The sequence below is a fragment of the Serpula lacrymans genome (genome assembly GCF_000218685.1).
Source record: "Serpula lacrymans var. lacrymans S7.9 unplaced genomic scaffold SERLAscaffold_2, whole genome shotgun sequence".
Lineage (NCBI taxonomy): Eukaryota > Fungi > Basidiomycota > Agaricomycetes > Boletales > Serpulaceae > Serpula > Serpula lacrymans.
In genome coordinates this window covers 699,413-719,269 of record NW_006763291.1, presented here as the reverse complement: position 1 = coordinate 719,269, position 19,857 = coordinate 699,413, and the positions used below count along the sequence as shown (strand labels likewise).

Below are 19,857 nucleotides of genomic sequence, written 5' to 3'. Positions count from 1 at the left end.
CGGGTACAGTATCACGGGTGCCGTCAAAAAAATTGGGCGGACTTTCTTTCTGATGATGATGTATCTCTGCGTTCCTCGTGAATAATTATAACGCGATTCGTTCCAAGCTGCTTCCGTTCCCACTTCGTCCTCTCACGAACCTCAATATTTGGGTATGCCCCTTTGTATAGATCACAATGATGATCATAAACCAGGATCAGAACTGGAACTGGAACTTCTGTTCGATTGCAGGTAATACATTAAGTAGTCAAAAACTGGATATTCCATGCCTTCATCTTTAATTCCACGAGGAAAGTGGTGACCATTTATAAGCTAATAGCCAATTCAAAAACATCTACTTTACAACGTAAACACGGGATAAGCCAACCCGTCTTGCATCAATAACTTCTCCACTATTTTCATCGCTTCCAATACCTTTTCTTCGTCAAGTCGTTTCCCTACAACCTGTACACCCACAGGCAAGCCATGCATGGCTTTCGCATCGTACAGCTCATATACTCCAGCCTCCACTGTGTTTCTAGCTTTGAAGGAAGCTGGTAGCACATCTTTTGCGGAGTCTACACGTGTGACTGGAAGTACGCCTGCGGAGTAATCAAGCTACAGCCAGCGGCGTCATAATTGATATATTTTTCTTTTCTGTATCCAGCTTTTAGACGCACCATATTGAACAAAAATGTATAACCACATGCAATGAAACCTTGCTTCATCCCTCCGTGCGGGACCGCAGGTGTCGGGTTCGGTACAGTGAGGACGAAATCAATATCAGTCTCTCTCCACATGTCGAACCATGCCTTTCGATACTCCTCCCGTCTCGCTACAAGGGCCCAACACTCCGACACGGTCTTCTCGTGCCATGTTTCCATCAGCCCAGCAAAGACCTCATCACCACGAATGTATCTGAGGTACCAAGCGTACACGCGTTTGACCCATCGCGGGAGCGAGGCCATAAATTGCGCTTGAATGACCCCGGCATCCTGTTGATCACCGGTGCGTATAGGGTGGACTGATGTTTTGGCTGTCAAGATTATTACGATGAAACTTGAGCACAACCCATCAGCCTATACTTAGGACCTACAAGCATCTGCAAATAGCAACTGGGAGCCTGTCACGAACCCTTCGTATGGGCTGGGAGGTTTTCTATGAAGTGATATCAGCATATCAGCCAGATGGATGAGTCAAAATTACGAAGGTTTACATTGTAACAACATTGTGACCGTGAGCTTTCAAGGTACGTGCAACGATATCCAGGGCACGGTGACAAGCCGGAGAAGGTATTACGACACCATCGTCCCACATAATGCCCCACTTCATCGGTTTATCCGCCTCCAGACGAACGCTTCGCCAAGGCATATGCAGAGCCTGATACCCCATTGCCCAAAGGTTTGACCAATGCTAGCACAAGAAAAAGTAAAACAGCACCCACAGAATGATCATATTCCCAAGGCTTCATTTCTATCACAGCCCTGAAGAAAGTCTCTAAGTCCTCTAAGGTTCTCGCCATGGGACTGTGTACAGCTGGTACAAATTCTTGCCCTGGAACGCTCGTCGGACTGCCTGTCTTCGGGAAACGCCCTACACTGGCTCGAATGGCATACATCCCTGACCAGTGCGCAGGCACACGTATGGACCCTGCAACATCGGTACCCACACCAATTCTCGAGCCGCCACACGCAATCAATGCGCCCTCCCCTCCGGAAGAACCACCTGCAGTGTGTGCTTTGCTGAACGGATTCGTCGTGCGCCCGAATACATCGTTCCCACTCTCGAAGGACATGAGGGTGACAGGGACATTGGTCTTCACGAACGGTACTGCCCCAGCATCGCGTAGCAATCTAACCATAGCTGAGTCATCCTGGCGTGGTCGACCTACCCATGCAGAGTATCCAATACATGCATCCCACCCTTTCACGCCAATCTCATCTTTCAAGCTCACTGGCACACCCGCCAGTGGCCCATCCTTATTGCATCCATTTGCCCAATGTTCAGCATCACTTATCATGATCTCAGTGAGACAATTTGTCTCACGATGGGCTTTAAGTGCTTGTTTGCCGTATGCAAGTAGGATTTCCGTTGGGCTGAGCGAGTCGGAATGGACGGAAGATATGAGAGCAGAGATGGGGAGGGAAATCATGTGTGATTCCTGTGCTGTCAGGGGCTCGTGGTATACGGGGTTGAGGTCGTCGATGCGGTTTTGACGCTCTTGTTGCTTGGCCATACTAAGGAGGATGTTAAAAACTATGGACTCAGAAAGGTTCAAGTGTACTGACCAAGCGCGACGATGAGCTAAATAAGAGAATAGCATGGTGCTTTGGTCGATGTCTTCGAGGGTCGGGAAGCTTGCTACTACTACGTTGCACCTCACAAACACTCAACTACCGTCCGTCACGACAAATGAAGGACTAGAGTTCGAAGGGCGGCGAAAATAATCATGGTTGGTTATGTTCCATTGTCACTCCGTTCCCCTCGCAGCTTATCTACTTCCCATGGCCTTTAAACGAACAGAAGCACGGTGTTTGTGACGCAAAGATATGAGATTTGTCTTTTCCTGAGAATTGCGGAGGAAATCCCACCCCGGGCGAGGGTGAGTTCACACTATTTGACATCGTTGCTTGGGCGCCTGTGACATAGAATTAGATTGAACTCGATCTAAATCTGGAGAACCTTTGCTTTATGGGCTTAGCTATAGAATCACAGATAAGATATACATACGCCCTGATCAAGCCTGATAATACATACAACCAAAAAGACCCTTTTCCTCTCGTATTCAAGCATTCAAAAGTTGATATTCCATCCCCGCCTCTTTCATGAGCTTCTGCACGATTTTCATGCCTTCCATCACTTTCTCCTCTTCCAATCGCTTCCCGATGACCTGTACGCCGACTGGAAGCCCATGCATGGAGTAAGCATCATACATTTTGTAGTTCGAGCGCTCGATCCCGTTACGCGCTCTGAATGTATGCGCAGGAAGGGCATCTAGAGCCTTGTCGACGTGAGTGATAGGGAGGACGCCAGCTGTGTAGTCCAACTAGAGAATGTCACAGTTCAGAGACGGTGTTAGCCATTGCAAAACTAAGAGTACAACGCAAACAAAATAGAAGGGAACTGGGAAAGACTCACCAGATTGAACATAAAGGTATATCCACACGCTTTCCACCCATCTTTCATCCCTCCGTGAGGAAGCGCTGGAAGAGCGTTAGGGACCGTGAGAATGAAGTCGGGGCCACTATCAAAGCGTCCTCCTAGTTTCTTGTCTCGGCCCTCTGGTTGACTCGATTGCCAGCCCTGGACCCCAAAGCCAGTCCTCCATGCTTCGAACCATCGGGCCCTATAAGCTTCCCTCTGGGATATGAGGGCCCAGTACTCAGGTATGGTTTTGTGAGTAAGTGACGTTAAAAGTGTAGCACTTGTCTATGGGAAACGTTGACAAACAAAAGGAAGTCAGTCAAAATGAATGAAGAGAAAGTATACATGAGAGTAATTGCGAGATACACAAGTTCACGGACAGAGAAACACTCGAAAGATAAAATAATCAAAGAACCCTTACCTCATCTCCCCAAATCCTGAGCCAGAGTGCGTAAGTGTACTTCACGAATCGAGGTAATGCGAAGAGGAAGAAACCCTGTATCATCCCGGGATCGTTTACAGTGATCTTTGTCCACACGTCGGTTGTGCCGCCATCAATCCTAACGGTAGATTTAAGACCCAATAACCTCATGAGGGAGTTGGTGCCTGAGACTTTCAAGAGGATAGAAGCAATTGTTCCGAATCCTCTTGCAATTCCACCTAAAAGACCGTCGTCAAGCCACGATAGCAATCCACTCCAAAGTAACCAGTATCCCCTTGTTTTGAGGTGACGGCTGGCGGTTTCGCCACCATCTGCGATGAGGAGCTGGGAAGCGAGGTGTAGTGCTTGAAAGGGAGAGGGCGGGGAGCTAATAGGACAAAGAAGGGAAGTAAGATGATTAGTGTCTGGGCTTTGAAAGGCAGAAGGAAGGAGAACTAGAGACAGGTGAAAGAATAGTACGAAGTTTTGATGCTTCTCGCCGTATAAAGATATATATGATTGAGGAGGATAGATAAAATAATGAGGAGATAAACGCAGAAAGGAATAAGATTCATGGGGGAAAATAAAGAAAAGGCGTACATATCGACTACCTCGTGCCCATTCTTGGTTAGTACATCAGTGACCATTTTGAGTGCACGGCGACATGCGGGAGAGGGAGCAACTACACCTGTTTATCGGAGTTCCAGCAGATTAGTATTATGTAGCTAATGAAAAGGATACATAGAATAAAGGAGATGTATAGTTTTGAAGAGAATCATTCTTTGAACCAAACGAACCATAGATAATGAGGGACTGCCAAAGGTAGGCGATAAAAGAAAGGGTATATATAGTGCAAAACGATGCGAACTGTGGTATAGAACAAAACAAAACCAGGAGGGTAGAGAAATACGAACCGTCATCCCATATAACGCCCCATCTAATTGGTCGATTCTCTGGTAGCGTGACCTCTCGCCAGGGGATGTGGAGTACCTTGTCAGAAGTGTCAGCTGAGTTCAACAGGATGTAGCTAGCTTTTCGTGGCCAGTGAGGAATTATGGCCTGTGATCCTCGAAAATCAACTCTGTCGTTATATAACTACTGGACGAGAGATCATTCGCCATGGCCCAGGGCACTGACTAGTACAACCCGTACGTGACACGTGGGAAAGCGACTCACAGAGTGATCATACTCCCATGGCTTCATCTCCATTACTGCCTTCCAGAAGTACTCCAAGTCTTCTAATGTTCTAGCCATTGGACTGTGTGTTGCAGGTACGCCTTCCTGGCCGGGCATACTGCTTGCGCTACCTGTTTTCGGGAAACGAAACATGGATGATTTGATGGAGTATACACCTGAGCGCTTAGAACTAAGATAAAATCATAAATATGAGGTAAAGAAGAGTATCATACCGGAATTATGAGCTGGAGCCCTCACTGAGCCCGCTACATCTGTACCCACCCCAATTCTGGATCCACCGTACGCTAGCAAGGCACCTTCTCCTCCACTTGACCCACCAGGACCATACCCAACCTTCCATGGGTTGGTTGATCTGCCCCACACCTCGTTCGCACATTCAAGGGACAACATTGTAGTTGGAATATTCGTTTTAACGTATGGTACTGCGCCAGCGTCAAGAAGCAGCTGAACAAGACCACCGTGGAAGGGCATAGGATGGTTAACGAGAGGCGAATAGCCCATACAAGCATCGTATCCTGCTACTGCAACCATGTCTTTCAAGCTGACTGGTACACCAGCGAGAGGTCGACGGAGCTTGTTTGTGGAGGTGGATACTTGTTGAGCCCATGACTCGGCGTCTGATATGAGGATTTCTGTGAGGCAGTTTGTGTATTTGTGGGCTAGAAGAGCCTTTTTAGTATACGCTGTCAGGATGGAGGAAGGGAGGAGCGACGACGACTGGACGCCTTGCACTAGAGATGAGATGGGAAGAGAAAGAATACTGGCGTCTGTCGACGATAACGGTTCGTGGTAGATAGCTGGTAGCGAGCGAATGCGCTGGTCACGCTCAGACTGCTTTTGACGACTAAATATGGGCGTCACCGTTGTAATTCCAGAGTGTTCCATACCATTAAATTGTACTCACCATGCACGACGATGAGCAAGATACGAGAGCAACATGGCTATCGTAGCGCCAGGTGTGGGAGTGAGACGTTGCGCCTATGCAATTCCATTATATAGTGGATTGAATGGTCCCGTTACGGTATCATTGTACTCCCAGGTTTATCTTTGCCTGGTACTTATCAAAGGTGCACCAGCTGACCAGTAAACGCGAAGGAGAAATAAAAGTCCCAGTTAGGAAATCAACGTTTCCAACAATATGCGGATGTTTCCGCATGTTGACTGCGACATCTTGGACGCATTCACGTTCAAGTTGAAGGTTCGTGTATCCCAGACCTCCACGGTGTCTCTGCTACACACAAAATATTCATCGCGACAGCTATAGCGGTAAGTATGTAGTGTGCGAACATGATTAGGTGCGTTCTTTGAATCGAGTTCACGCTTGTCACTTGTGGTAATAATCTTATGCTGAAGATTCCAGGAAGGCATATCGTTCAAGCAGTCTTGCTTTTAGACTTGTGGCCCACGTAGAGAATAGAAATAAGTATGAATATCATGCTTGTGGCTGCTGATTCTACCATTGACATTAGGAGAATTAAGTGTAGTATGTGCTACTTAACTGCAGTATCGTATCGCCTATAACATAGATGCACAACTGAATAGAGAAGACATCAAGAACGGATCGCGACCAGAAGGTTGAAGAGACTCGGAATCAAAATGGAAGTTCCAGTACGATCTGTCACCACGGTGTATCAGTTGGGGGTCTGCAATAGAAGATTGAAGACTGGCTGACTTACCTCTGAAATTATTCTCTCAAGCTCTCTCTCCATCAAATTGAGCAATTTTGGAACGATATAAGACGATTCCATTCGGCAGACCGTACAAGATGCGGCTTTCTGCATGGCTGTGGGCACCTTTTCCTTCAGCGTTTCCACGCGTGGTCTTTCCTTCAGAACGGCGGCCGTGTCGCAGATATACTCCGTTAGCCAGCGTGGGCAGATTAAGGAGCCCAGCTGGGTGAAATCGCAGGTACACTTTCCTAATCGCGGCATCGTTGGGTATCCCGAGAGTAATCCGTCTAGCAGCCAATCCAAATTCTCCTGTATCCCAAGAACTGCCTCCTTGCACTTCGCGCTGTACTTCATCAACCCCACAAAAGTTCTCGCTGTAATCAGCTCCAGTCCTTCTTCGTCAGGCGGCTGTAACTGGCGCAAGGTGTGTTTTGCTGCCAGTCTAGTTTCTTTCTCCAGTTTGTAGTGGTACGCTATAGCGAATACAGCGACGGGTTGGCTTTCGAGGAAATGGGGGCCTATGAGCATTTTTGTTGCCACCTTTTCAACGCCATGCATGCCATACTTGGTCCCAGCTTCCAGTAGGCTTGTCACCTGTTTCAAGTTCTCCATTTGTGGCACATCCACCGTACCAGTCGGATAGCAATATCTCAGCACAAGGTCTAAAACCTGGCTATTCTCGCTCATCTGTATGACAGGAAGACCGTCCTTTGTTTCGTAGGTTCCGCTATCAGCTGGCTGAGGCAGATCGAACATTGCGTTGAAGAACGAGGACGAGAGCGAGAGTAGAAATTGGAAAGCGGGAAACTCGACATAGTCCGATGAGCGAAGAATTATATCTCCTTTCATGTCTTTGAAAGGATGCAGAGGAAATGTTCCAGGTTTGCGCGATATATAGTCGTTGGAGATGCTCATGATTACGGTCATGGTGTTCAATTGCTACAAGCTGTATAAGTAGTACGGAGGGTGTTTCGTTCCCTCCCAAAAAAGGAAATTTAGTTATCTTACCCATTGTGTGATTTGACTTCGCTGCGCTTCTGTTCTTTACCACGCTCTTCTTCCATGTCCACCAGGTTCGCAGTATAAGCAAGTAAGCTGCCACCGGCACCAGACACTTTTGTTGGGAATAAGTAACTGGTCTCAGATTCATTTCCATCCTCACAGTAACCTTGTTGAGACTACTGTGGCCAAGTTCACTCCCCAAACTGGAATATTGTACGAGAACTAACACTGTGGCCCCAGTCATCTTCAAGAAACCATCGCTTGTGTAAACATCTGGCGAGACCGTTTCTTTGGCCGTAGTTGTTCATTCGTCTTCACCTCTTCGCGCAGTATACGGGACTCGCCAACTTGCCAACGACAGAGCCAGCACTCACAAATTGATGCTGATTTCATCGTCATGCGAAAGGTGCCAACGATCGGTTTGAGTAAAAGGCATCCCCAGCCTGATCAAATTTATACCAGGCCCTGAAAATATCATCTCAATCCTCGACCTGAACGTCAGCACCAACCCTCTTGCTCGCTCCTTCACTTGTTTCGTTACGCACACCTCACATCCCCCGCTACAAGAAATCATTTCAGGTCTCAACCAATTTAAAAAAGATACTATTTCGAAGCTGGACAACTACTGCAGTTTGTTGTCATACTTGCACGAGTTGCCTGGATCACTTGAGTTGCTACACAATCCACTAGCACGGTATGTTCTCCGCTGCGTAACGCGATAGCGCAGGAGCGTGGCCTCACCGAAATATTCTACTTCCTTGGAATCCCTACATGTTTTTATTGCTACGGGAAGGCAACACAGGCGGGCGAATGAGAAGTAGTATCTGAGATCGTTATGTTAAATTGGGACACATTTTGAAGTTTCTTTCACCGATATCCGGTTATGCGTCCCACTTCTTTGCGTCTTGCCACTTGTAATTTATTCTTCTGCATTTTTTATACTCGCTCTACAAAACAATACACCATTAGAGTACTATTAATATTATCGTAGTTTATTTCAGCAGGTGTATCATATTACAGGCATGGCGTCGAGTGATTGATCATGGTGCTCCAGAAGGTATCGGTGGTTGATTTGTGTGTAAGTTGCTTTGATTCCATGGAGTATACTTTGCGGTTGGGGTCAATCGAAAATGATATCAGTGGTAAAGAATGGGCAGCAAAGACCCCTATGTGATTATCCACTATATAAACCATGTTGTGCTGCAAGGTTGCTATACTGTTTAGCTATTCATACACGTGATCTTTACAACTGTTTCGTTCGGTTTTCTTGATTCCAATCAATCATCTGAAGGGTATGTTCTCTTTCGTTTCTTGTCACTATTGCGCTACTTACTATATATTTGTTCTAGTGCTGATAGAACCTAGGTCCAATACTTTCGCCCAAATTTGTCGCAATTATGTCTGGCTCACGTACAGCTCAATACCCTTTCGATCACACCAAAGCAGAAGTTATTCTGCGCTCTTCCGACAATGTCGACTTTTACGTTTTTAAAACATTCCTCTCTCTCTCATCCACCGTGTTCAGCGATATGTTCGACATGCCACAACCAGAGGACAATGATTTCGAGACGCATGACGGTCTCCCTGTCATCCAAGTCAGCGAGGACAGTACGGTGATGGACAGATTGTTAAGATATTGTTATCCACAGATCCTGGTAGGAAACCCAAAGTTAGAGACCATCGAAGAAGCTACAAACCTCCTGGAGGCAGGGATCAAGTACGGTATGGATGAGATACAAAAAGCCATGAAGAAGGCACTCATCTCATCTCCTATAATCGACAACAATCCTACCGCCGTATATACCATAGCATGCCACTATAAATGGGACGACGGGGCTTTGGAAGCCGCAAAATACCGTCTACGACAGCCAAATTTACCCATTGATAGTGCCGATGTGGATGGTCTCACAGGTGTAGAGGTATTGAAGCTCTTGGACCACCATATCCGGTGCGCGGATGCTGCTCTCAAGCTGACAGAACCTACCTACTGGGCTGAGGTCCTTTCACGCATAAATTTTTGGTCATCTGTGATGCAGAAGATATGCGATTGTCTCCAACATCAACCCTATGAGGCAACGTCAATAATCAGGGGGATGAAGCCGTGGTGGGTAGTGTACATCCAGTCGACCTCCCTGGAATTAAAGGAGAAACCAAGTGGAGAAACATTGAGGAGAGGAAGAGAAAAAGCTATAGACAAATCGAATGAAATCGCTTGTCGTCCATGTCGGAAAACACTTACGACATTTATGGTGGAGTTCATAAATTTTTATGCGGACGAAGTGGACAGGGTGACCTCGATGGTGAGTTGGAGCATTTGTATTCTCTAGTGAAGCACTAAAGAAATAAATCGGATAGATAAGTCTGAATGCAAATGACAATGAAAATGATAGCAAAGTGGTTGGCGTCTGATTCTAAAGGAAATTTGCAGCTTTACACGGCTAGTCGTGAAGGAGTCGGTGCCCTTGCTTCCAGAGCTAGAATATCTTTCAATACTTATCATTACATGCGGTTAAACTACGTACTAGCGCCTACTTCATGAAAAAGGCTGAACGCCTGCACATTTTACTTTATTGAAATATATGAATATCAGTCAAATACACAATTCAAATTGGCACACGCACTGACTAAAATAGTTTCACCCTAAAAGATAGAACTTCAGATGACCGTTGGTGATCAATGAGTTGATTTCGCGCAACAAAAATTTAGAATGCTTCGAGAACGGCGAAGTCGCATGTTCTAAGCAACACCAAGTTACACCCACAACCATACACAACCACATGTGATGGCCGTACCAAGGGGAGGTCGGCAAAATCTACCGTCTTTCGCTAGCGTGACGCGGCAGGAAACGAACAAACCTTCGATGACTGGGCGGAAGCGTGGCGGCAAAAGTCTAGTTGTATGCATGTGCATTAATGACCAAATGGGACAGGAGAATTCGGTGCATACCGGGAACTCCCCATATATTACAGTAAAGGAAATGAGTGACTGTGATGCGGACGAGTTGATTGCAGTCAGTGACATTCTCCGCTGGTTACCTTCGTCGCATATTACAGTAGTTGAACATACAATTTGACTAGTCTTCCTTGTCGAGTGAATGTATACTTTCCCCAACAAAGTTATGAGCAACCAGTTTCTTATAATTTACGACACACCTATACCAACGCCCAAGTCAGACATATCTCTGCAAGCCCTGCAAGGTCATATGATAGTTGCAGACCATCCTGTTGGCGAACACGGCCCGGGTTGCAACTTGATAGTGGGAGGTGAAAACGTTGTAAGCTAAGGACTGCCAATGATGGTCGTGGAACGTAACACACCTATTTCACCGGTGGCATAAATAAATACGTAAATATTCCACAGGTCACTTTGGTGATTCTTTCTTTCTTAAACCGCGGACTTGTTAGGACACCATAGTCGACATATCTGGTCAAGAGTGGACGTGTCCTATTGTCCTATAGGGTAATCTAGATCAAGCCCTGACGGGGTGAGCGAGGCGCCGGCGCCGTGGCCTCATGTGGGATGAGAATTGAAAAGTGAGACAACTCGAGTAATGAAGTGTGTATGAGGCTGGCTGATAATCGTTACGGCGAATAATAGCGGGTGGGTGTGATAATAGTTACTTTGAGATCAGGGAAGACAGCATGAAATCGGAGAGAATCATATAATTAAATGGGTAATAGACATATCGCCGAGTGAATAAGCCGCCAAAAATTATGGTTGAGGCGTCGATACCGAGGACCATTGGGGACGGTGTTTAGAATCTCCGGAGAGGTTTAGATAAAGTAGTGTTCTAGGGAAGACCATGTTCGATGGGAGAGACTCGTGTAGTGAACTGTAAATGGATATATTGTGATTTGGAAGATTCGGGTACGAAAGGCCACCTACAGGAACTCGGGATCATTACCACTAGGCATTGACATTGCTGCTCGTTGAATCGGCGAGAGAAACCGCGGCGATGTACCGCGGAATGAGCCTAAGTTAAGCGTCAGCATTTTAGTTTGCTCAGTGGTTTAATTCGAGATTGCTACTGAACCGAGAGTTAATAAGCGATGAGACGGAATGGACAGGCAATACGAGATGGCGAGAGATTTAAGACCAGAGACGACGTGAAACCGAACCTGTCAACGTATAGGGATTTGACGCTGAGATACTTCGAAAATGCGGTATTATGTATACGGGTTGCTTGTTCATGCGAAACTTAGCATTCGAAAGCAGACTATATTAGATAAGTATCTAGATGCTAATGAAACCACAAGGTCCCCAATCAATGTAAAGAGCGTAAAAAAAATACTAAAAAACACCGCTACTCACACTACCGTACTGTCACGCTCTGCCTCCATAACATCCAATTCTTGTACTGTACCGCTGGTAGCTGAGGTCCGCACTAAGAGTTCCCCATCAACACCACCCATGCGCTCACAAATTCGAAGTGCCTTAAGATGAAAGTCCTCAGGTACTCCCTCTGCTCTTCCCGGAAGAAGGATATGAGGAAGCACGCGAGTATGGAAAACTTTATGTGCCACAGAGCCACCCTATAGACGACCATCAGTCATCAGGACGACGCAACGGAGGCGCTTAGAAAATCCAAGTAACAACTCACAAACTGATGATATATCCCTCCCATTACGGCCTGTACCGCATCTCCCATAACCTTATATAACCCTACGCTCTTCATGATTTTGGGATTTACTGCCAGCGCAACATCTAATTCTGCATCTGATACTTCCTTCGCCTTCGATTTTATTGATGCACGCAAAGTATCAGATGACACAGTAGGTGCCCAGCGTAAAGTACGACCCAGTGACCATCTTGGTGCTATATGCTCTCCAAGAAGATACGTATTGAGGGCGCGAGAAGTGATGCGTTCATAGTCGTGATGAGGTTTAGCACGGGATACGGAATGGAGAAAAAGGAGGAAGTATGTCTCCAGTACGCGACGACCTTTTCCAGAAAGCAATATGATTATAATTATAATAAATGACTAACTTTTCCAGTTAGAAGAAATGATTACACACCAACGAATCCGAAACGACCATTGTGGCCATGAACAGCATCTTTATGGCTGCCATGAGTCAATAACCGTTGGGCCAGTTCTGGAGGAAAGTTGAGAGAAGGAAATATGCTATCCAAATGTTCAGCAAGACGATTGCTCTCGTCCTGAGAATATCGTCCAGTTTCTTGTGAGGGAACGGGTGACGACTCGAATGTGATGTTTTCCGACGAGAGAGAGCGCGAGAATCTTGGGCACATACCGGCATGAGATTTTGGTGACCTCAGCTTTGATAGCACATGAATATCACGTCGCTGGGCTGATTTTGTAAAACGAGATAGCCCTCGAGAAATTAGCCAAGCTAAAGAGCGTAAGATGTAATGTTTCTGACCTGATACAGTCCGAGCGGGTGCGAGAGCAGACCCAGAAGGGAGAGACTTTATATTCCATAGAGGCCCATTGAAACAACGAGAAACGCGAGACATGGATACGCAGAAAGGTTGCAGTTTAAGTTATTTTCTTGTGGTATACTGACTTTCGCGTTCGAACATGAATGGGACTTTGGTGGAAAGCACAAAAAAGTAGGTAGATCACGTGAGGGTCAGAAAGCCTGCCCTCATGTCCAGACTTGCCGCGGTGACCTTTCCTGTTACTGGCATTCTTACAACGCTAGTGCTTTTCTGTAGATATCTCAAATCACAAACCACGGGGACGTGTTGTTCGGGCGTGAACCAAGACTCCTCGTTGACCTTGCCACAATCGGGAGCCGTATTTCCTTTCCCTACTATTTCATGAGCACTGCATATCAACTATAGCTTATTGGTCTACGCGGTTGCATGGTGGTGCAGGCGTGCGCTTTCCTGCAAACTCTCATCGTGTCGTAACACTGGCCTGACAAATTCTGGACCGTATTCCGATGGGAGTTTGCAGGCCTCGGGGGCATCACTCTGACATTCTGAGGGCGCATGAGAATTTGGATTAATCATTTCCTATCAGTTCGCACTGAAATCTACAGCCGATTAGCAGGTGATCACACATGCTGCTGTGCTGCTGAACGCCAGAATCGCATTGCAAAATGCAAGCGGCGATCACGGAGACATTTGGGACGGAGAAATGATAACTCACAGGCAAGTACATGTTTAACTAGTAGCCTAGATTCTTCATATGCTGATAACGCAACAACATACTATCTTACTGCGTTACATGGGATGCCACGCGAGGTTTGTCCAGGCTAGGACTCGTTACTTCAGCAATTGAAAGGCATCCTGCAACGCGGCCTTGCAATATGTGGATAATTTCCTAGGGGCCGGGTTAATGTTGTAAGTCTGTACATTCTAGTGAGAACAGTTTACCAAGTTTGTGCGAGGTGCATGAAGTCAAAAGAAGTTACCCTGAACGTGTAAGGTTTCGAATTTGTATCGGGAAAGACCAGATTGCGAGTTCTTGAAGAACAATGGGGGAAGGTGACTCTTTTGACTGTTTAGAGAACCAATTATTGACTTCTTATCAACTGCTTATGAAGTTTGTCTCTATCTGATCGATTATGCTAAGGTATATGTACAGGCTGAGTTGAGCTGAGTATAGAGTTTGTCTCCGAAAAGGCAAGTGTAGTATTTATCACCTTTCGGGCGACGGAAGCAAGTACCGAGGCCAGTGACACGAGGCCGCAGATGCAATATTTCCAAATTCCCGAGGTGATCAATTCATGTCTAGTGACTGCCGCTGGCCAATTTCGTAAAATGGCTATCGTATCCCAAGAGAACGGTAACGACGTATTAACATGCTGCCGCATCTACCCATAGTACAGGTACACAAACCAAAAAATTCGGCGTTTTGGTGGCTTCCGCTCGCATATCAACACATGCTGCCAGTGCTTCCCTTATTCTGAAGTGCGTTTTAGGGGACTGGCTATTGAGGATTAGACCAACATTCCAGAAGCACTACAGGTCTGATGATCCAGGCCATTCGGCGTTCACGAGCAGGTATATATACTCTATGGTAAGTCATGCAAGATACTGCAAATTGCTTTCACCCCATCATCCACACCACAACTGTATTTCACGTACGACTTTTTCTCTGGGTTTATCATTCAACATCATGAACTTCATGTCGACCAAGCTGTCTCCATCAATCACTTTATCTCCATCAGATGCTAGTTTTTCCTTCCATACGAAAAGCATATCCCTACCTCCAAATACCAGAGTTCTTCTGAGCCCAGAGTTAAATGCTTCCGAAAAATCTAGTACGGCGAACGGATGGTTTCCCGCGTCCAGTGGCTCGGTTTCGCTTAGCGCGCCACATGCAGAGATATGGGCGCAGGCTGGCCAGGTTGGTACACCGTATTTCTTGAATCCCTTGACCGATAACCAACGTCTATTCAGGTGCTAATACGCGACCACCGCTCATTATATGGGACCTACGTGAACGGCATTAAAATTGAACAGCAGACGCTGCTACAATCAGGAGACATTGTAGTGAGTTGACGCACAAATTGATGGGAAATGAGCTGATGTCTGAATTTGCTTTGACCAGACGCTTGGCGTGCAGCTGCGTCGCTCTAAAGACATTCCAAATTACATCACAGATCAGCAACTTAAACCTATCATAGCAACGGTCACTCTCAAAGGCATCTAATTTTTCCCGTTTGTTCCCAGAAGGTGGCAGCCTTCAACGTCGTCAATACATACCCCTAGACTCGCGGTGCCGATACATTATTTGCCGCTGGCTGTAGCATGAACACGACTTGTATATTAGGTATATTAGATGGACTCTAGAGTTCTAACCTACCCGTGTACATGCCCCCTTGGCGCTAGACTCTTGCCGTTGTTATCTTCGATTCCGCCTCCGAGTACCCCCTGTATCACATTTTTGCATTGCAAGTAATACATTTATACTAGCTGCGCAAAGGAGCGGGATAATTCAAACATAACAAGGTAGCTATGCTTTCCAGTTGTACCTAGCTTTCACTTTCATATCAGATTATCTGCCAGTTGCTGTCTATTTTGATAGGCATTCAGAAGTTTTCGTTTGCTCCATGGAGATAGTCACGGATATGTAATTATCCGCGCGAGTCTAAAATGTGCTCAATTTTTACAAGTGCTCATTATGCTCATCTAACATTGCCTCGACTGAGGTGCATGATACCACTAAACACCATCATATTCAATGAAATATCCAAAATTAGTTACTGCGTGCTAGATGGTGGTCTCTGCAGTGACGTTCGCCTGCATCCAAAACTCACACCTTTCGATATGCTCAGGTGTCAATGCCTCCATAGTACTATTCGACGTTCCTGGCGTACTGCTCTCCGTCAACACAATGCTCATTTGGGAGGACTGGCCCGGCGTTGCAAAGGGCATCCACTCAGGAGAGTATGATAATCGTCCAGTAGAAGGATTAGCGGATTCTACAAAGGACGTCCAGTAGGCGATTGCTTCAGCCGACAGGGATGCTTCAGTCTGTTAGAAATGGAGATCAATAAGGGATAGAGTGGTCAGAAACCTGGTACGCACTGAATTGAAGGGTGTGAATGTGAATCCAGCGTTAATAGCAGAGCTATTACGCATGTCAGTTAATACATACATACACAGGAGAAGGGCAATGGGTTACTTTGTTCCTGTACCCCGATAAGTAAGGGCCTGTTCGTTTATGAAACAAAGATGGCTTACCTTCAAACAAGAAATACAAATCAGAGGTATGCATCACGCCCTCATAAGGAGCTGCAGCTAATAAGACAGGATCCGGTGCGTTCCATCTGTGCATTCGAGCGATGAGTCGGCATATACAATACAGATAAAGCAAACTAGACGCACTTGTAATTATACACATTGCTAACCCCTTTTTTTGACATCTGGTTGGCCAAAAACCAATCCCTGGTGCATATTCTTGAGTTTCATAACGTGATTTCTAAAGCCCGGGCAGTCTTACATGCATGTGAAAATGATATCGCCAGCCATAATAGCAGCCCTGTCATATTGAGATGTAAATGGACTACCAGGCGCATCGGGAGATGGATAAAGCTTCAAAGCTTGCTGAATTGTGCTGTTCGTCTAGTTCAGCATCAGCTTGGCTGTTTTTCTAGATTATATGGATACTCGGGAACTTACGACACTAGGCCATCTCATGAACGGAATAGTCGCGACGTCTTCGTCCGTTGTGAACTGTGAAGGTGACCCACCGACAAAGGTCCGTCCGTCATTGGCACAATGTCCCCCGATAAAATCAACGGTGCTAAAATTCCCAGCGGCGATCAAGCGAGAGGGATAATCGGGTAGGAACTTTCCATCAATGACGGGAGAAACTTGGCCAGTAGGTACGTGATTGACGGCACTAACGATAGCACCTTTGAAGAGAGGGAGACATCAGTCAAGTAATTAGACTACAGATCACGATGAGTCTTACCGAGAGAAGCACCGCGGAGGCAAGCTAGTGCAACTTCACCGTCCCCAGGACAGCCGGCGGCAGCCGTGACGTTCTCTGAACGTAGTAGAAACCATGAGGATATTAACTACGCAAAAAGCCGCGACGGCAACGAACCGAAAAGAACTTCAATCTGGCTAGCATTCGCTGTAGGTCCAAACCCAATTGACTGTGCCACAGCACGCTTGAAAGGCGGGGTCTGTGTTCCTGAGCATGGTAGGTGAAAATATGGCAATAAAATCAATGCAGACTACCAACCTCCGTAAGCAACTACCTGCATAACCATGCTAGCCCCACCAGCACTCTCACCGACGATTGTAACCTCTGAAGGATTCCCACCAAATTTACTGATATGCCTTTGGACCCATTCAAATCCGGCTCTTTGATCCAATAGACCAGCATTTTCGTCACCATTCGCCCGAACAGCAGAACCGGTGAGAAAGCCTAAAACATTGAGACGATAAGATACGGACACTGCCACCACACCAGTCGGATGTTGTACCACCCAATCGTAAAGAGGAAAGCCTTGAGTTGTCTAGCGCGAGAATAATTATAGTATAGAAAGGTTGGCGAGAAGATTTAACCTTACTCCAGCGTAAAAACCACCTCCCTGTGTAAAAATGAGTGCTTGGACAATAGACTGTCAAGAGAAGGGTTCACATAGACGTATATAATAACCGGTAGAGAATCGCCTTCTGTGGCATTCGTTGGTTTCCAAACGTTTAAATTCAAACAATCTAGAGGGCGTGCATAAGGATATACCAGGGTAATATTTGTAATGAGGAATGAATCAAACACGGACCTTCAGAACCAACGCCCACAACAGCTGGTTGTTGTATACAAGCCGGACCGAAATTTCTGGCATCAGTAACTTTGATATTTCCCTTGTCGAGTACACGCTCATCAAGCTCCCTGGGCGCTCTGAATCGTAAATCACCTAGTGGAGGCTGAGCGTAGGGAATGCCACCAAAAAAGGTCACGGGACTATCTACTTGACCTGTAGGTGAAGTGGAATTTCCAGCAAAAGCGGCATAACCAAGGTCAACAACAGGTCCCAAGGGTGACCGGAGATCTGAAGACGATACATTGGTTGCGTGTGTCGGAAGAACTTTTACAAAAACCAGCAAGAGGGATGTTAAGATGTACATTCGCAGAGATAACTGGGCCATGATGATGTGAGCAAGTTTTCCGCAGGGGTTACGGATATAGTCATTTTATAAGATTCCTGGATGGGTTTCCCGCCCTCCGTCTTGCTGGGCATGGTAGTCCCGTGGTCGTGCTCGTGGTACATGGTAATGACGAGATGTAGTCCGAGCGGACCGTTGGCGCATAAAGAGTTCTGCACGTTAATACATTGAAATGCGGCCCGACCTTGATAATATGCAAAGACTAATATGTGCCATTCCTCTAGGATATCTCAGGTGAAGTCATGGAGTATTGTTGGACTTGATTATTATTGGACTGTTGGTAGACCGCAATTCAGTCTGAGTGGATTCAGAGGACTCCAAGTTAAGAGGTGGTGCCAGCGGGCTTGCCTATCTGCTTGGTCAGCAAGGACCCAGAAAACTCCTGCTCAGCTCTGAGTCCGATGCGTACTAAGCTTCACTTTGAAAGATCTTGGCGCAATTGGCCTTAGAGCATGTATGCAACCTTCACTCGACTGTATTTTACTGAGCCGTATTCCAACCTTTCCTCGTCCGCAACTTAAAGCTCACTCTCATTTTGCACGTCATTATCGCTCGCACCCCAAAACCATTACTAAAGAGCGGTGGAAGCGACCAGGCAGAGGTGGACAGAATTTATCAGAGCGTTTCCGGAGGCTTGAAAACACTCTTCGAGGGAAAGGTGCTTTCACGAGAAAAGTAGCAGAGCTATCTCAGGTCCCAGACGTTGCACATAGCGCGTCGCAGTATGTTGGATCAAGCGGACTCAAGAACCTCACTCGGACATTCAGAGGGTTTGCGTTGCCTGAACAGCCCAAACCTCCTGCGGAAGATGGTTGGTGCTTCTTTTCATTCGTATTTTGTGCAGTGATTACACATTGTATGATTTAGAATGCTGTATGTCAGGCTGCGCGATATGTGTCTATGACCTATACCAAGATTCTTTGACCGCTTACGATGAGTCCATCAACTCTCTACGCGTGTTACTCTCCTCGTCACACATACCCGAGTCCGAGTGGCCTCCAGATATCCGTAAGTCTTCACAAGGGATTACGGCTGAGAAACGAAAGGATGTTGTTTTGAGTGCATTCGAGGAAATGGAACGAGCATTGAAAGAGAAGCAAGAGCGCCGCGTGAAAGATGAAGCTGGGGGTTAGTTTGGCTTTGGTTATTGGCTGGTGCCTTGTGCTGATTAGAGAATGGTAGCGATTGTGAGAATTCAGCGACTTCAACGCGTACGGAAAACTGACTGGGGTCTCAGCACCATTTACGATGGATTACAATGGGTGTTGTTCAGTAATCGGTGATAAACTAGAAATTTAAACGGACCCCGCACCAAGTCACAAACTAATGACTTGTGGCTTGTTTATTCCAACCTATTCCATGATTTCTCGACGTAAACCAACGCACAAGAGTCTAAGGGACTATATCGTTCTTAGGTATTCGATAGTGTAGCATAAGCATAAGTTATCGTGGATATGTCAAGTTGTTTCGCACAGTCACTGACCTATTTGTAAATTTCTAGGCTCGTCCCCAACCTGCTCGGCTAGCTCGCGTAGGCTGGGATCACTCGTCACTGTTTTGTGAGGAGGACGAATTCCTCACCAAAGATGAGGTGGGGACTTCGTCGTAGGGAGTCGGAAGTCAAAAATGGTGAAAAACTTGGTCTACAAAAAGCATTTTTGGAACCAGTAGATCACTTTTTGTTAATAGGCTTTTTTTTTTGAAAATTTTGAGGTTGTCGTCGCTCACCACCATTTTTTGGCGCAGTTCACTGGTAAGAAAAAACCAAAAGTTTTCTATACATAATGTGTTCTACTAGTTACAAAATTGCTTTTTTGTATACTAACTTGGGGACATATTTTTTATGGC

The 19,857-nt window shown here is 46.2% G+C and overlaps 8 protein-coding genes across 8 annotated transcripts; 3 read left to right on the top strand and 5 right to left on the bottom strand.

Moving 5' to 3' along the window:
* Nucleotides 1-199: 199 nt before the first annotated feature.
* SERLADRAFT_353895 (uncharacterized protein) lies at nt 200-2,302 on the bottom strand (the record flags this gene model as incomplete). The annotated part of the gene is made up of 6 exons (XM_007313314.1): nt 200-597; nt 660-1,015; nt 1,076-1,137; nt 1,196-1,359; nt 1,424-2,216; nt 2,268-2,302. 6 exons carry the CDS (start codon nt 2,300-2,302, stop codon nt 340-342), a joined length of 1,668 nt encoding a protein of 555 aa, XP_007313376.1.
* A 462-nt stretch (nt 2,303-2,764) lies between these two features.
* On the bottom strand, nt 2,765-6,109 carry SERLADRAFT_433136 (uncharacterized protein; the record flags this gene model as incomplete). The annotated part of the gene is made up of 10 exons (XM_007313313.1): nt 2,765-3,025; nt 3,118-3,408; nt 3,545-3,932; nt 4,145-4,232; nt 4,459-4,603; nt 4,721-4,896; nt 4,954-5,585; nt 5,646-5,719; nt 5,775-5,972; nt 6,029-6,109. 10 exons carry the CDS (start codon nt 6,107-6,109, stop codon nt 2,765-2,767), a joined length of 2,334 nt encoding a protein of 777 aa, XP_007313375.1.
* A 40-nt stretch (nt 6,110-6,149) lies between these two features.
* On the bottom strand, nt 6,150-7,417 carry SERLADRAFT_456495 (uncharacterized protein; the record flags this gene model as incomplete). The annotated part of the gene is made up of 2 exons (XM_007313312.1): nt 6,150-6,356; nt 6,418-7,417. The coding sequence occupies 2 exons, from the start codon at nt 7,336-7,338 to the stop codon at nt 6,333-6,335; spliced, it is 945 nt and encodes a 314-aa protein (XP_007313374.1).
* A 1,241-nt stretch (nt 7,418-8,658) lies between these two features.
* On the top strand, nt 8,659-10,017 carry SERLADRAFT_412754 (uncharacterized protein; the record flags this gene model as incomplete). The annotated part of the gene is made up of 3 exons (XM_007313311.1): nt 8,659-8,705; nt 8,763-9,713; nt 9,769-10,017. The coding sequence occupies 2 exons, from the start codon at nt 8,811-8,813 to the stop codon at nt 9,820-9,822; spliced, it is 957 nt and encodes a 318-aa protein (XP_007313373.1).
* A 1,594-nt stretch (nt 10,018-11,611) lies between these two features.
* SERLADRAFT_456486 (uncharacterized protein) lies at nt 11,612-12,979 on the bottom strand (the record flags this gene model as incomplete). The annotated part of the gene is made up of 5 exons (XM_007313310.1): nt 11,612-11,653; nt 11,725-11,945; nt 12,014-12,354; nt 12,429-12,722; nt 12,795-12,979. The coding sequence occupies 5 exons, from the start codon at nt 12,886-12,888 to the stop codon at nt 11,647-11,649; spliced, it is 957 nt and encodes a 318-aa protein (XP_007313372.1).
* A 1,438-nt stretch (nt 12,980-14,417) lies between these two features.
* On the top strand, nt 14,418-15,304 carry SERLADRAFT_456483 (uncharacterized protein; the record flags this gene model as incomplete). The annotated part of the gene is made up of 3 exons (XM_007313309.1): nt 14,418-14,731; nt 14,785-14,877; nt 14,936-15,304. 3 exons carry the CDS (start codon nt 14,501-14,503, stop codon nt 15,035-15,037), a joined length of 426 nt encoding a protein of 141 aa, XP_007313371.1.
* Nucleotides 15,305-15,597: 293 nt separating this feature from the next.
* SERLADRAFT_433131 (uncharacterized protein) lies at nt 15,598-17,991 on the bottom strand (the record flags this gene model as incomplete). Its single annotated transcript, XM_007313308.1, has 13 exons — nt 15,598-15,861; nt 15,916-15,958; nt 16,013-16,019; nt 16,072-16,157; nt 16,216-16,275; nt 16,331-16,452; nt 16,510-16,745; nt 16,805-16,879; nt 16,940-17,029; nt 17,081-17,357; nt 17,412-17,432; nt 17,483-17,559; nt 17,625-17,991. 13 exons carry the CDS (start codon nt 17,989-17,991, stop codon nt 15,598-15,600), a joined length of 1,725 nt encoding a protein of 574 aa, XP_007313370.1.
* Nucleotides 17,992-18,431: 440 nt separating this feature from the next.
* On the top strand, nt 18,432-19,477 carry SERLADRAFT_456482 (uncharacterized protein; the record flags this gene model as incomplete). Its single annotated transcript, XM_007313307.1, has 4 exons — nt 18,432-18,757; nt 18,779-18,820; nt 18,877-19,196; nt 19,247-19,477. The coding sequence occupies 3 exons, from the start codon at nt 18,466-18,468 to the stop codon at nt 19,140-19,142; spliced, it is 600 nt and encodes a 199-aa protein (XP_007313369.1).
* Nucleotides 19,478-19,857: the final 380 nt, after the last annotated feature.